The following is a 16,248-nucleotide window of genomic DNA, read 5'->3' on the forward strand; positions in this document are numbered from 1 at the left end:
TCTGAACAGGACTGAAAAGTAAAAGTATCTTTTGTTATAGTTTGAGACCGTCTGAAAATAATTTGTGTTTATTTTTAACACGGTCATAATTTGAGGAAACGAAAATAAATAAAAACAGCTAGAAAAAGTAAGTATTATAAGTATAAATAATTTTATGACTTTAGTATTCGGCACATTAACTTAACAAAATTGAGGGTTTTTTTTCCCCACCACTGGTCTTGCCTCAGTACAAATAGATTATAAAAGCAGGTCAAAATAAATCCACTTTTTGATAATCAGGAAGTGATCTGTAGCATGCTAGTCTCTGAAAGTTGTGAAAAGTGCTTAAAAACTCCATTGCGGTGAGTCATTTGGCTCTGCAAACTGTTGAAAAAGAACTAGCTCTGTTTTTCTAGACTGGTAGACCATAAAACTCAGGTACAGCACCTTTAAATTCGTAATCGCTACAGCCAGTAAACTCCTGAAATCCACAGATAGGTTTTTTTTTTGACCCTTGCCATTCACTGGCGAAAATGACTGAAAAATGTATTTCTGACATTCAGAATTCAGGTCATTTGAACATATGAAGTGTTTTATCACTGAGAACTTAGAAGAACTTTTTCACAACGGCCGGAAGTGTCCTGTTTTAGGTTTGAGGAACTTCAAATTGACGGTTTTCTGTGGCAAAATATCTGTGTAAATGTGTGTCGTTTTCTCCAGCAGCTTCGTAAATCTGGCCCAACACCAAATCTTCAACCAACAAACTCCACAAAGGATAAACTTTCTAACATGAAGAATTTATCCACAACGATCAAGAGAAGAAAGACGAAAACGTAAAGGCGAACGACGACGACGCATTAGTGACACACAGCGCGGTACTTTCGGCCGTTGTGAAAAAATATCTGTTGCTTTGACAGTACTCTCTTTAAGCCCCGCCCCCACAAGAGCGTCGTGAGCTCTGATTGGTCAGACGAGGTTTTCAAACACACTTCTTTGTTCTTGTATCGTGACTCTTCAGACACCAGAGTAGAACCAGAGTAGAACCAGAACCAGAGTAGAACCAGAGTAGAACCAGAGTAGAACCAGCTACTCAACTTGACATTCTGTGGGTAAATAACATGGATTTATAAAGGTGCACTGAGGAACTTTTCTAGCGGAGAGTCTTAACAACTTGTCTCCATGGAGATGTTGTCGCGTTTGCCTGGAATGGTCCATGGTGCGACTTTAAACATCTACGTCTAACATTTATTTATTACGGGTGATTCTGCTGCTGGTTTAAGTCATGGATTAGTCCTGGTCTAGTCCTGGTCTAGTCCTGGTCTAGTCCTGTTTTGGTATACTGGCTTAGTCCAGGTTTAGTATATTGGTTGAGTCCAGGTGGAGTCCAGGTTGAGTCCAGGTTGAGTCCAGGTTGAGTCCAGGTTGAGTCCAGGTTGAGTCCAGGTTGAGTCCAGGTTGAGTCCAGGTTGAGTCCAGGTTGAGTCCAGGTTGAGTCCAGGTTTGAGTCCAGTTGAGTCCAGGTTGAGTCCAGGTTGAGTCCAGGTTGAGTCCATTGAGTCTACATTGAGTCTACATTGAGTCCAGGTTGAGTCCAGGTTGAGTCCAGGTTGAGTCTGACATTGAGTCCAGGTTGAGTCCAGGTTGAGTCCAGGTTGAGTCCAGGTTGAGTCCAGGTTGAGTCCAGGTTGAGTCCAGGTTGAGTCCACATTGAGTCCACATTGAGTCCACATTGAGTCCAGGTTGAGTCCAGGTTGAGTATATTGGTTTAGTCCCGGTCAAGTCCCAGTCAAGTCCCGGTCTAACCCTGGTCTAGTCCTAGTTTGGAATATTGGTTTAGTCCTGGTCTAGTTCTGGTTTAATATTTGTTTAGTCCTGGTTTAGTCCTGGTCTAGTTCTGGTTTAATATATTGGTTTAGTCCTGGTTTAGTCCTGGTCTAGTCCTGGTCTAGTTCTGGTTTAATATATTGGTTTAGTCCTGGTTTAGTCCTGGTCTAGTCTTGGTCTAGTTCTGGTTTAGTCCTGGTCTAGTCCTGGTCTAGTTCTGGTTTAATATATTGCTTTAGTTCTGGTTTAGTATGTTGGTTTAGTCCTGGTTTAGTCCTGGTTTAGTCCTGGTTTAGTCCTGGTTTAGTCCTGGAAGCTCCGTCAAATGCTTTTCTCCATGGAGATCTTATTGCTTTCTCTGGAATGTTCCACAGTATGGCATTAAACCTTTCTATCTCCACGGAGACCAAACCAGACCAGGTTACAGTCACAGGTCAGATCTGTGGAGAGGCGACGCCGCTCACAGTCAGAATGTTTGTTTTTCTAGGTATTTTTGATCTTTTAAACCACCTGTGATTGAATAAATGTGAAGTCGAGCTGTTTAAAGTCACACTGCGGAACATTCCAGATGGAGAAATGGCGTATCCATGGAAACAAGCAGGTGACGGACCCCCGAACAGAAAGCTACACAAAAATACAAACTTCTCGTCTCCCTCGTGATCGGTTTATCGGTTTAATCTTTACCGCCGAACATTCCAGACAAAGCAGTAAAAGCGTTTCCACGGAGACGAGCAGGTTAAAAACTAGACACTCCACTAGAAATGTTACGCAGTGCAGCTTTATGACGAACCGCTAATCATTCGAAACCAACTGCGTCCACCTCCACGAAGGCACTGCGCGTTTCACCGTCTCCTAAACGTAAAATTTTAATCGATTTTTTTTGGTTTTATCGAGAAATTAAACGGACGGAGTGACCACAAGAGGGCGGCGCGTCACAGTTTCGTTGCGCGACACTCGCCGTCGACTAAAAAACGCAAAACCCTGAAACCAAATCATTCTATTTTCGATACTAAATAAAGATTCTCAAGTGAAGTTATATTAAAAATTCTCAAAAAAAAAGCTCTTTCTTTTTAACATAATTTTTTCCGCTCCAAGTTTTTTAATGCGTTTACACCACAACTACAAACAGAAATCTGCCACTTGTGATTGCGAAAAGCCCGTTCCGTGTCTGTAAATGTCAAAAAAATCTGTTATTTTAATGTTTTAACGGATTTCGAACTCTTTAACGCCTTAAATTACTGGAGCAGAGAGAGTTTTGAGTGAATTAAAGACGTCAAATTCTAACGTTATGACCAATTTTTGAAGTAAATTTTCAAATTTGTGTTATAATGTTGTTTTTTCGTCGCAAACAGACCTGGAGTTGTGTTTTGTTTCAGAATCATTTAGATCATTTCAGCTCTGGAATTGTGAAATTCTACTGAAATAAAGGTAAAAAAAACAAAAAAAACAAACAGAGCTGTTGACATAAAAACTAAAGCTTCATGACATCACAAGGTGGAGCTGAGCGTTTAAAACTCTGAAAATGTAGACAGACTAATAATAAAGAATCTGTGAATCATTCTTTCAGTCATTTTTCAGTATAAAACCAAACATTTCTTCATTATTTGTCTCCAAAACCGAAATGAAAAAAAGATTTGTTTTTTCAGTTTTCGATTTTGTGTTTAAAGGAAAAATGGAAAAAAACGGATAATGGACTAAACCAGGACTGAAACAAGGACTAAACCAGGATTAAAAAAAGACTGAACCAGGACTAAACCAGGACTAAAACAGGACTGAAAGAAGGACTAAACCAGGACTTAAACAAGGACTAAACCGGGACTGACTAAAAAAGGACTAAAACAGGACTAAACCAGGATTAAAAAAAGACTGAACCAGGACTAAATCTGGACTAAACCAGGATTAAAAAAAGACTGAACCAGGACTAAACCTGGACTAAAACAGGACTGAAAGAAGGACTAAACCAGGACTTAAACTGGTCTTAGTCCTCGTCCTGGTCCCGGTCTAAGTCCTGATCACCCAACAGTCTACGCGGGCGCACCTCCGGGCCTGTCCCGACACTCCTGGTTTAGTCCTGGTTCACTTCTGTTTTAGTCCTCTTTTAGTCCTGGTTTAGTCCCGGTTCAGTCCGGCATCTCAGTTTAAGTCATGAAAACAGGAAATGTCCATCATCCGTTTTTTTTTCCCCATTATTCACTTAAAAACAAAATCGAAAAACTGAAAAAAATGAATCGTTATTTGTTTTTTCATTTTCTTATTTTTAGTTTTATTTTGAAAAACAAATGAACGAAGACACACGGATTATAACGGGTTAAAAAACCACAACTCCGGGTCTATTTTTGAAAAAGAAACTGAATTATAACACGACTTAAACCTCACCAGAGTCAATTTTTTGCAATATAAAACCTTTAAAACCCAAATTATGACAACAAACTTCTTCCAAAACAGATAACAGCGATAACAATTTAATAATAAAACGGAAAACCAAGTATTTTTTTACATTCAAAACTACTTTCCCGCCCGTTCCAAACCTGAATAAATGCGTTGTGCCTTGGAAAATCTTTAAACCTTTGTCTCGTTTTTTTATAATAATGTACATTTATTGCTTTACAGGACTGAAAATACACAAAGAATCCACCTGAACGTCGTGTCCACAGCCGGCTATGGCGACACCTGGTGGCCCCACGGAAGAATTACAGCCTCTAAAAAAGTAATCGAGTAAAATCTAGTCGGGATTATGTTGGCGTTTTTGCTATTTTGAGTTTAGTTCTATACACAGATCCACAGTAATATTTGTCTCTACAGCGTTTTGTTCTGTATTTACACGTCGAGAGTCTCAGGTTCAGTCTTTTACAGTTTTTTATCGACGAAAGTGACGCGTCTGTTCCAACTTTTCCATCAAAGTGACGAAGAAGAAAAAAAAAAAGGTCAAGATATACAGGGACACTTTATTAGGTACGGCAACGTGTAAAAAAACGGGGTCAGATTGGAGAAAAAGTACAGGTTTAGACCAGTTTGAGTACTAGTTTAGTCTTGGTTTAGTCCTGCTTTAGTCCTGGTCAAATCCGGGTCAAGTCCAGGTTTGGTATATTGGTATAGTTCCGGTTTAGTCCTACTTAAATCCTGGTTTAGTCCTGGTTTCGTATTGATTTTGTCCTGGTTTGTTATATTAATTTAGCCCTCGTTTAGTCTTAGTTCAGTGCTGGTTTAGTCCTGGTTTAGTCCTGGTCTAGTCCTGGTCTAGTCCTGGTCTAGTCCTGGTCTAGTCCTGGTCAAGTACCGGTTAAGTCCTGGCATGGTATATTGGTTTAGTCCTGATTTAGTCCCGGTTTAATCCTGGTTTAGTATTGGTTCAGTGCTCGTTTAGTCCTGGTCAAATCCTGGTTTGGTTATATGAATTTAGTCCAGATTAAGTCCTGGTTTAGACCTGGTTTAGTCTCGGTTCAGTCCTGGTTTAGTTCTGGTTCAGTCCTGGTTTAGTTCTGGTTCAGTCCTGGTTTAGTTCTGGTTTAGTCCTGGTTTAGTATATTAATTTATTCCCGGTTTATTCCTGGTTTAGTCCTGGGTCAGTACCGGTCAAGTCCTGATTAAGTCCTGGTTTAGTCCTGGTTTAGTATTGATTTAGTCCAGGTTAAGTCAAGTTTAAATCCTGTTTTAGTCCTGGTTCAATTCCAGTTTAGTTCTAGTTTGGTATATTAATGTAGTCCTGTTTAAGTCCCGGGTTAGTCCCAGTTTAGTTCTGGTTCACTGCTGGTCAAGTCCTGGTCAAGTCCTGGTTTGGTATATTGGTATAGTCCTGGTTTAGTCCTGGTTCAGTCCTGGAGGGTCCGTCACACGCTTTTCTCCATGGAGATGTTATCGCTTTGTCTAGAATGTTCCACAGTATGGCATTAAAACCTTCCTATCGTCATGGATCCCAAACCGGACCAAGTTACAGCTCAGATCTGCGGAGAGGCGACGCCGCTCACAGTTTTCCCGCTGGTTTTCTCGGCATTTTTGACCCATAAAACCACCTGTAATTAAATAAACGTAGATAAAAGTAGATATGTTTAAAGTCACACTGCGGAACATTCCAGACAGAACAACGACTTATCAAAACGAAAACCTTTACTTTGAACTTCTACATTTCTTTGGTGGAAAAGGGGAATAGACGTGTTTTTGTACCGTTACAGTAAAGTCATAAAGGAACAAAAAAAACAAAACAAACAAACAAAAAAAAAAAACGTCCACTCAAACATGGCTCAACCACAGTGGAGCGTAAACCCCGCCCGCCCGGGACCAGCGTCTCTACGGCAACAAACGCACCCAAAACTGAACAACGGACGACGAAATCACTTTTTAACGAGATTTAAACCAATTTCAAATCCAAAAAATATTAAATCTGTATCATCGGATCGACGTCGAAGAAGCGATTTCGCGCGAATTTTAAATAATTACCCGCCCACATTTTTTATTTTATTTTTTTTAAGAAGCACTAAAGCAAAAACATCGTAATAATTAACATTTCGTCAATAGATAAGACTCGTTCAAAACAATAATAAAGATAAAGGCAGTTGAAATAAAGCACACCACTTTTTTTGTTTCAGTTTCAGTTTCCGGGGAGCGAGTCGGGAAAAAAAACGCTCACTTGTGATTGGTTGTCGGCGGCGGCGGCGGCGGGAGCATGGGGGCGGACCTGTCGTTCGTTACCGTCCGCCGTAGCTTCACGTTACGGAGCATGGACGCCATTCCTCCGGGTCTGGGCTCCTCCTCTTCTTCGTCGTCGTCGTGATTTTGGTTCGGTGGAAGGGTTTCGCCGCCGACGCTTCCACCCGAAACGGAGCCCTCGCCCTGGGACAGCGTCGCCGGCAGCGTGTGGTGGTTCTGGTGGTGGTAGAGCTGCTGGCGTTGCTGCTGGCTGAGGTTCGGGTAGACGGCGTCGTACACCGGCGGCAGGGGCGCTGGCATCTGCGGGTGGTTCGGGATGTTGTTCGGGTAGACGTTCCCGGTCTCCTGGTGATAAACGGGCTGGAATTGCGTTTGGTTCTGCTGCGTCTGGAAGTGCTGCAGGTGTTGGGGCAGCGGCGGTTTTTGGTGAACCTGCGGCGGGCATTTCGGCGGCGCGTACGCTTGGTTTTGGCCGTAGATTTGATGTTGCGGTTGGCTGATTTTGAGCTTGCTTCGCGAACTGCTGCTGCTTCGCTTGGTTGTTCTCCGGGATGGTCGGGACGGGCACCGGGATCGGCATCTGCCCCGGCACCAGCTGGTAGTACGGGGACACGCTCGACCCCGCGTGGTGGCTTTGCGCCAACGCGCTTAAGCTTTGCGTCGAAGTGCACAGCTTGTTGTGCCCCAGGACGCCGCCGGGGGGAGCGCCGGGCAGGTTCTCGTCGCTCAGCTGCGCGTTCATCGGGACCTGCGGCGTGGAGATGGGGATGGGCACCCCGCCGCTGATGGTGCCCCTGCGGAACACCGGTTTGGACGAGGGCTTGCGGCGGATGGTGGCCGTGTGGGAGCCGCCGATCATCTCGGTGTCGGCGAGCAAGGAGACGGTGGAGGCGGGGCGCTTGGACTGGGCGAACTTGCGGAACTGGACGCCGAGGTCGGAGTTGCGCGGGATGGTGGAGGATTTGTCGAAGTCGGACTGGCTGAAGCCGTGGTGCAGGTGGTGCAGGGAGACGGAGTCCGCGTCGCCGTGGAGAGAGATGGACTCGTAGTCAACTAACGGGGAAAAAAAAAAGGAGAAAAAGAGGTTGTATTAGATTTGGAAAGAAAAAAAGAAAAGCCAGTAAATTTTTCCCTGTCAGTTATAGAGATTTATTAATTGCAGCTGAATGAAAACTGTAAATTACCGTATTTTCCGCACTATAGGGCGCACTGAAAAGCCTTTAATTTAATCAAAAAACGACCGCTCGCCTTATAATCCAGAGCGCCTCATATATATGAATTTATTGGGGTGTCTTAGTACGACTTTAGTAAACTACAAAGCCGCTCCATTTGCAGCATTACAGCTGCCTGTAGTCAGGAGCGTCGCAGAGTCATACATGCTGTGTGCGAGGTACTGTGTGCGAGGTACTGTGTGCGAGGTACTGTGTGCGAGGTACTGTGTGCGAGGTACTGTGTGCGAGGTACTGTGTGCGAGGTACTGTGTGCGAGGTACTGTGTGCGTCCAGAAGGTGATATTTGATGATGTTTATTGATGGTTACATGTGTGGTGTATGTGTGTATGTATGGGTGTGGTTATCTGAAAAACAACTGTCGTGTGGGAGCATGAGTGACGTAGGCTTGTGGGCGGAGCCTTGAACAGAATCTTACAGCGAGGAGGGTAGGAGGGTTTGAATAGGGCCTAAGAGAGATCGCTAGATTACTCAAACATGCATGGATGACTCTAAAACCTCTTCTGGCATGTTTTTGATGAGGAAACAACATTATAACATTGTAGAAGAGCTCCAAAAAGAGCCCCCTTCTTTAAATGGAGCATTTTGAACAGAAAACACTGCCTTTTTTAGATGTATTTTTTATACAGTACACCTGAACTTCTAGTACTTTTTAGCAGCAGTTTTAGTATTGTAATATGCATTGTTTAAAATTCTTCATATGATTCTAACCACAAACCATTCAAATACAGAAATCTAGACATAGGCAAGTTGTAATATCACATTAAATCTCTATAATCCGTGTGTCATTCGTTCATTCGTTTTTCAATATAAAACCAAAAATAAGAAAACGAAAAAACAACAGTTTTCTTCATTATTTGTCTCCAAAACCAAAATGTACAAACGGATAACGATTTGGTTTTTCAGTTTTCGATTTTGTGTTTAAATGAAAAATGGAAAAAACGGATGACGGCCGTTTCCCGTTTACGTGACTTCAGTGACTGCGATGCCGAACTGAACCAGGACTGAACCAGGACTGATCCAGGTCCGGGACCAGACCGGGACCAGTGCGGGACTGAGACCGAGACCAGACCGGGACCAGACCGAGACTGAGACCAGGACTGAGACCGGGACCAGACCGTGACTGAGACCAGGACTGAGACCGGGACCAGACCGTGACTGAGACCGGGACCAAACCGGGACTGAGACAGAGACCAGGTCGGGACCAAACCGGGACTGAGACCGGGACTGAGACAGAGACCAGGTCGGGACCAGACCGGAGGCTCAGAGCCCAAGGCAGGACCGGAGCTTGAAGCTGAGGCTTGGACCCCGCGGAGGCTCGGAGTCAAAGCTCGGAATTCGCTTGGGTCCTGGTCTGGTTCTGGTCTGGTCCTGGACCTGGATCAGTCCTGGTTCAGTCCGTATGCAGTGCAAAAGTTCAACATCGCAGTCAAGGAAGTCACGTAAACGGGAAACGGTCATTATCCGTTTTTTCCATTCTTCATTTAAACACAAAATCGAAAACTGAAAAAACAAATCATTATCTGTTTTTTTCATTTTGGTTTTGGAGACAAATAATGAAGAAAATTGTTGTTTTTTCATTTTCTTATTTTTGGTTTTATTTTGAAAAACGAATGAATGATACACAGATTCTCTCTCAATACACGGTGCTTCAAACAGTTTTACTGCGACAGGTTTATGCAGACGTTAAGGAAAATACAAATCAAACATGCACAGAGACAAAGGGAAGATGCTAAAAATGTCTGGAAATGAAAGTAAAATCAGCGTGTGAAGAGCAGACAGGAGGACGTACCATAAATAAGAGGAGGTTTCTTCAGAACTGAACAGGGAGACGAAAGGAGACAGAGAGAAACAGAGGAGAGAAGAGAGAGAAAGGAGAGAGAGAGGAGACATTAAACACCACGAAAAGCCCAGACACACACTGAAAAGACTGAACAAATGAAAACAGAAAGTAAAAGCAGGTTTATTTTATATTAATTTGCACAAATGAATCACAGAGAAAATGAAAAAGACTCTTATGTTTATTTATAATATTTATGATGTTAGTTAAAAGCAACAGGTAAAGAGTCACCGGAGCTTTAAAGAGACAAATATATGATTTTAAACTAACAGAGAGAAACAGAGAGAGAGAAAAGGAACAAAGAGCGACAGAAAAGGAGTGAGAGAGAAAGAGAGTGGGAGAAAGAGAGGGAAAAAGAGAGAGACAGAGAGAGACATAAAAGAGATAAACAGAAAAAGAGAGAGCAGAGAGAGAAACAGAAAAATAGACAGAGAGCAGAGAGAGACAGAAAAGGAGAGAGACAAAGAGAAACAGAAAAAGAGGCAGAGAGAGAAACAAAAAAAGAGACAGAAAGCAGAGAGAGAGACAAAAGGGAGAGAGAGCAGACAGAGAGAGAAAACAGAAAAGAGACAGAGAGAGAGAAACAGAAAATAGACAGAAGCAGAGAGAGAACAAAAGGAGAGAGAGGCAGACAGAGAGAGAAACAGAAAAAGAGACAGAGAGAGAAACAATAAAATAGACAGAGAGCAGAGAGAGACAGAAAAGGAGAGAGACAAAGAGAAACAGAAAAAGAGACAGAGAGAAACAGAAAAATAGACAGAAAGCAGAGAGAGAGACAAAAGGAGAGAGAGGCAGACAGAGAGAGAAACAGAAAAATAGACAGAAAGCAGAGAGAGAGACAAAGAGAAACAGAAAAAGAGGCAGAGAGAAACAGAAAAATAGACAGAAAGCAGAGAGAGACAAAAAGGAGAGAGACAAAGAGAAACAGAAAAAGAGACAGAGAGAAACAGAAAAATAGACAGAGAGCAGAGAGAGAGACAAAAGGAGAGAGAGACAGGCAGACAGAGAGAGAAACAGAAAAAGAGACAGAGAGAGAAACAAAAAAGAGACAGAGAGCAGAGAGAGAGAGAAAAGGAGAGAGACAAAGAGAAACAGAAAAAGAGACAGAGAGAAACAGAAAAACAGACAGAAAGCAGAGAGAGACAAAAGGAGAGAGAGGCAGGCAGACAGAGAGAGAAACAAAAAAAGAGACAGAGCAGAGAGAGACAGAAAAGGAGAGAGACAAAGAGAAACAAAAAAGAGACAGAGAGCAGAGAGAGAGACAAAAGGAGAGAGACAAAGAGAAACAGAAAAAGAGGCAGAGAGAGAAACAAAAAAAGAGACAGAGAGCAGAGAGAGAGATAGAGAAAAAGAGAGAAAGAGGAAAACAGACAGAAAGAGGGGTAGAGAAAGAAAGAAAGAGACAGAGAGAGAGAAAGAATGAAAGAATGAGAGAGAGAGACAGAAAAAGATGCAGACAGAGAGAGTGAGAAAGAAAGAAGGGGGGAGAAAGAGAGGGAGAGAGACAGAGAAAGAGGGAGAGACAAAGAGAGAGAGCCGACAGAAACGGAGAAAGAAAGAGTTAAAGTGGACTGAGACAGAGAGACACACAGAGAAAGAGAGAAAGAGGACAGAGAGAGAGAGACTGACCGTGTGAGTGGATGGTGTCCTCGGAGCAGGACGGGGTGGTGGTCTGGGTGCTGTACCCGCTGGAGCAGTGAAGAGAGTCTCTGCTGCTCCTCGACGTGTCCGAGTGAAGAGCCCCCAACGTCAACGCCAACTGCTCCCGCGCCGAACACGAAGACTGACACAAAAAATACAAAATAAATACATAAAAACGTGTTTAATACAGAACAGAGAGACAGAGAGAGAGAACACGAAGACTGACACAAAAAATACAAAATAAAAATGTGTTTAATAGAGAAGAGAGAGACAAAAAGAGAGAACACGAAGACTGACACAAAAAATACAAAATAAAAATGTGTTTAATAGAGAACAGAGACACAAAAAGAGAGAACACGAAGACTGACACAAAAAATACAAAATAAATAAATAAAAATGTGTTTAATAGAGAACAGAGAGACAGAGAGAGAACACGAAGACTGACACAAAAAATGAAAAATAAAGAAATAAAAACGTGTTTAATACAGAGAACAGAGAGACAGAGAGAGAGAGAGAGAGAGAACATGAAGACTGGAACAAAAAAAAAATGTGTTTAATACAGAACAGAGAGACAAAAAGAGAGAACACGAAGACTGACACAAAAAATAAAAAATAAATAAAAACGTGTTTAACAGAGAACAGAGAGACAGACAGAGAGAGAGAGAGAGAACATGAAGACAGGAACAAAAAATAAAAAAATAAAAATGTGTTTAATACAGAACAGAGAGACAAAAAGAGAGAACACGAAGACTGACACAAAAAATAAAAAATAAATAAAAACGTGTTTAATAGAGAACAGAGAGACAGAGAGAGAGAGAGAGTGAGAGAACATGAAGACTGGAACAAAAAATAAAAATGTGTTTAAAACAGAACAGAGAGACAGAGAGAGAAAGAATACGAAGACTGACACAAAAAATACAAAATAAATAAATAAAAACGTGTTTAATAGAGAAGAGAGAGACAGAGAGAGAACAGAGAGAAACAGACAACATAAAAAAACAAAAACATCACTACAGAACAGAGAGACAGAGAGAGGGGACAGGAAAGAAAAAGAGAGAGAACAAAGACTGGCAAAAAAAATAACATTTTTTATGGAAAAGAGAGAGAAAGAGGGGACAAAAAGAAAGCGAGAGAACGAGAGAGAGAGGCCAGAAAGAGAGAGAAAGACAGAAATAGAGAGCGTGAGAGGTCAGAGAGAGGACAGAGAGAGAGAGAAAGAGGAGAGAGAGACAGGGTCAGAGAGAGGACAGAGAGAAAGAGAGAGAAAGGGGAGAGAAAGAGAGAGAGGACAGAGAGAGGACAGAGAGAAAAGAGAGAGGACAGAGAGAAAGAGAGAGAGAAAGAGAGAGAAAGGGGAGAGAAAGAGAGTACAAAGAGAAAGAGAGTGAGAAAGAGAGAGAGAACAGAGAGAGGACAGAGAGAAAGAGAGAGAAAGGGGAGAGAAAGAGAGAGTACAAAGAGAAAGAGAGTGAGAAAGAGAGAGGACAGAGAGAAAGAGAGAGAGAGAGAGAGGACAGAGAGAAAGAGAGAGAGGACAGAGAGAAAGAGAGAGAGGACAGAGAGAAAGAGAGAGAGGACAGAGAGAGAGAAGAGAGAGAGAGAGAGGACAGAGAGAGAGAGAGAAAGAGGAGAGAGAGACAGGGTCAGAGAGAGGACAGAGAGAAAGAGAGGGGGGAAAGAAAGAGAGGGAAAGGGACAGCGAGAAAGAGAAAGGGGAGCGAAAGAGGTACAGAGAGAGACCAAGAGAAAGAAGAGAGAGGAGTGAGAAAGAGAGAACATGAAGACTGGCACCACAAAAAACACAACACAAACCAACAACATGCACCAGCTCTGACTCATTAGTTTTTGCATCGCGCTGCTGTTATCAGTAAAAACTACATTTGGTTCAGAAATGTCTACGTTGATACTGGGGACACAGGTCATGTCAATGGAATCTAAAATCTAAATCTTTCAAACAGTTTCGTATAAAATTAGTAATTATTAGTCATTAATGATTCTCTGTACAGTTTAGTGTTTGTCCAGTGGAAGCAGGAGTTTGTCGTTTTTGGTTTTTTTTACCTTCCCGGACGCCGACATGGCTCGCGCTCGCTCGCCCGGGTGGCTGTACGCGCTGAGGGGCGGAGCCAAAAGACCGTTCTCTGTGGCCACGCCCCCTCCACCGGTAGACGACAGCTGATTGGTTGAACCCATCGAGTCCTGGAAGAAGACGGCCAATCAGAAACAAGAACCGGAGAGATTCCTAAAAGCTTTTCCAAGAATTTAACGAAATAAACGTCAAAAGAATTTCAAGTTTTGTCGTGTTTTATGTGATAATATCGTACTAGCTTTGGTTTCATTTGTTTTGATTACATATATTGTCAAATCGAGGAGGGACGGGACAAGATCTCGTTCCACAAAATCTCGCGAGACAATTTTCTTCCACGTGTTTAAATTTGGACTAGTCAAAAAAAACGTGAAGCGCTGGTGAGTTACATTTTTTTATGAAGCTGTAGTTCCAAAACACAGCGCAATAACAACAACAAAAATATTAAATTAAATAAATAAAAAAATGTTAGGACAAAATTTTGAACTGGACTGGACAATTTATTTATTACAAATTATTTAAAAATCTCGTCTTGTGAGAATTGTGTCTGGTCCCGCCCCTAACGTCTAAAGATATGATATAAAAAAATCCGAAGAAATACTTTTTCAAAACCTGAAAATGTCCCTAAAATAAAATAAATACTAAAGCTAAAGACGTTTCTCATTTTTGTTGCCATCGAGACAAAAATCAGACTTAAAGGTGCACTGTGTAACTTGCCCGCTGGAGGGTCTGTCACCTTGTCGCTTGTCGCCATGGAGATGTGCTTAAAATGTTCCACAGTATGTCCATAAACCAGAGTCCTGCACGGGTCAGTTTGTGGAGACCCGCACTCGCCCGTTAACCCGCGATTTTATCAGAGTTAAACCCGTTACCCGCCCGTCTCCGTGATAAATGACGCACTAATTAAAAACAATCTGACTGAAGAATCCATCAGAACACGAATTGAAAAGTTACGACGTCAAGAATTAGAATCACCAAATGAAATTAAACGGTTTCGCTTTCTTCAGTACGAACACGAATTCACAGACGCGACTCGACTGTCAAAAATACATCATCGCTTCACAGGATTTATTTACTGAGCAGAAGAAACACTGATCGAGATGCTGAACTTTTGTGCCTGCACACGTCACCGACTGAACCAGGACTAAACCAGGACTAAACCTGGACTGATTCCAGGACTGAATCTGGACTAACCCAGGACTAAACCAAGACTAACCCAAGACTAACCCAGGATTGTATCAGGACTAAACCAGGACTAACAAGACTAACCCAGGATTGTACCAGGACTAAACCAGGACTAACCCAGGACTGATTCCAGGACTTAACAAGGACTAACCCAGGACTGATTCCAGGACTAACTAGGACTAACCCAGGACTGATTCCAGGACTGTACCAGTACTAACCCAAGACTAACCCAGGATTGTATCAGGACTAAACCAAGACTAAACCAAGACTAACCCAGGATTGTACCAGGACTAAACCAGGACTAACCCAGGACTGATTCCAGGACTGTACCAGGACTGTACCAGTACTAACCCAAGACTAACCCAGGATTGTACCAGGACTAAACCAGGACTAACCAGGACTAACTCAAGACTAACCCAGGGCTAACCCAGGACTGATTCCAGGAAGACTAAACCAGGACTAAACCAGGACTCACTGTCGGGACAGGTCCAGATCCGGAGTTGCGCCCGTGTAGACCGTCCAGTGACCGCAGGCGAAAAGACCAGCACGGAGGTAAACGCAACTGTCGCCCGTTCGCGCTTTACGGCCCCCCTGCTCCACTGGCTCGAGGTTCTCTCTCTCTTAAGTCCAAGATTAGTCCTGGTTTAGTCCTGGTTTAGTCCGGGTTTCGTCCTGACCCGCCCCGTGCGTAATCACCACCCGCCCGCAAAACTCCAGAACGTTAAAACCCGCAGGTACCCGACCCGGTGCAGGACTCTGCCATAAACTTGAGAATCTCCATGGAGACTTGCAAACCATTAATTAATAATAAATAACAAATTACAGGCTAGATCTGTGGAGAGGCGAGCCCACTCACAGTAAGAATGAATGTTTTTAAAGATATTTTTGAGCGATAAATAACACACGTAGTTGGTTACGCAATTAAACCAAAGCATTAACATGAACAAAAGTTACACGGTGCACCTTTAAACATACAAAAGTAGCATCCCACACATCGAAAAAACATTGAAAATACACAAATATGAAAGTATAAAAATGTGTAAAAACAAAGGCCACGACCACAGGAAACCGAGATGAGTTTGTTTTGTTGATCACTTCAAACATTTAAAAAGTCTTTCTGAAAAACGCAGCACTATGAGATGAGGTCACATGACACGGCGGTGAGGGGGGGATCATGGGTAATTTTTCCTCACGGTGGTCATGTCCCTGCGGCTATAGCGGCGGTTCCCCTGGTGACCGGAGGACGAGGAGGCGGAGGTGGCAAAGGCGGCGGTGGTGTGGCGGCCATATCGACGGTCGCCCTGGTAACTGTAGGTGCGGCGGGCGGGCAGGTGGCGGCCGGGGCGAGCGGGCGAGTTCCCTTCGCTGAGGGAGCGGCCCGACTCGCAGCCGATCAGGAGGAAGGGGGAGGAGCTTCGCTGGGTGAGGAGAGCGCAGGCTTTTATTGTGAAGGGCACTTGGGTGGAAGTCACGTTTAACACTGATACACGTCCCAAAAAAATCATTTTCACAGACATTTTTTTTTGGCAATTCTTGTTGAAATAACCTGAAATTTTCACAGAATGTCTAGAAACAGAGCGAGATTTTATATTTGATGTTTTATTTTTGTTCTGTTTTCAGGCTGAGCCATTCATTTTGTGTCTCGCAGGATTCCCACTCTTTTTCATTGACAAAATTTCTAAACTTTTCCATGACTTTTTCGTGACCTAAAGTGAATTTTCCATGACTTTACGGCACCTACATGTGTAGAATTGATCATATTTTTAGGGCTAAATATGAAATGTTAACTCTTTCCACTCACCGTCTGGTTTGGGATTATAGTT

At 42.9% G+C, this 16,248-nt stretch overlaps 1 protein-coding gene across 1 annotated transcript in view; it reads right to left on the reverse strand.

Moving 5' to 3' along the window:
- Positions 1–4,249: 4,249 nt before the first annotated feature.
- Positions 4,250–16,248, reverse strand: part of mtss1 (MTSS I-BAR domain containing 1) — a 145,645-nt gene continuing 133,646 nt past the window's right edge. The window contains exons 11-13 of the mRNA XM_055160134.1: positions 13,216–13,353; positions 11,146–11,299; positions 4,250–7,500 (exon numbers count right to left, since the gene is read on the reverse strand). Coding sequence (XP_055016109.1) covers positions 6,509–7,500; positions 11,146–11,299; positions 13,216–13,353 — 1,284 coding nt within the window. The 3' untranslated portion in view covers positions 4,250–6,508. The remainder of the gene's footprint in view (positions 7,501–11,145; positions 11,300–13,215; positions 13,354–16,248) is intronic.

The sequence above is a fragment of the Boleophthalmus pectinirostris genome, unplaced genomic scaffold (genome assembly GCF_026225935.1).
Source record: "Boleophthalmus pectinirostris isolate CB_2022bp ecotype Guang Dong unplaced genomic scaffold, ASM2622593v1 HiC_scaffold_3, whole genome shotgun sequence".
Lineage (NCBI taxonomy): Eukaryota > Metazoa > Chordata > Actinopteri > Gobiiformes > Gobiidae > Boleophthalmus > Boleophthalmus pectinirostris.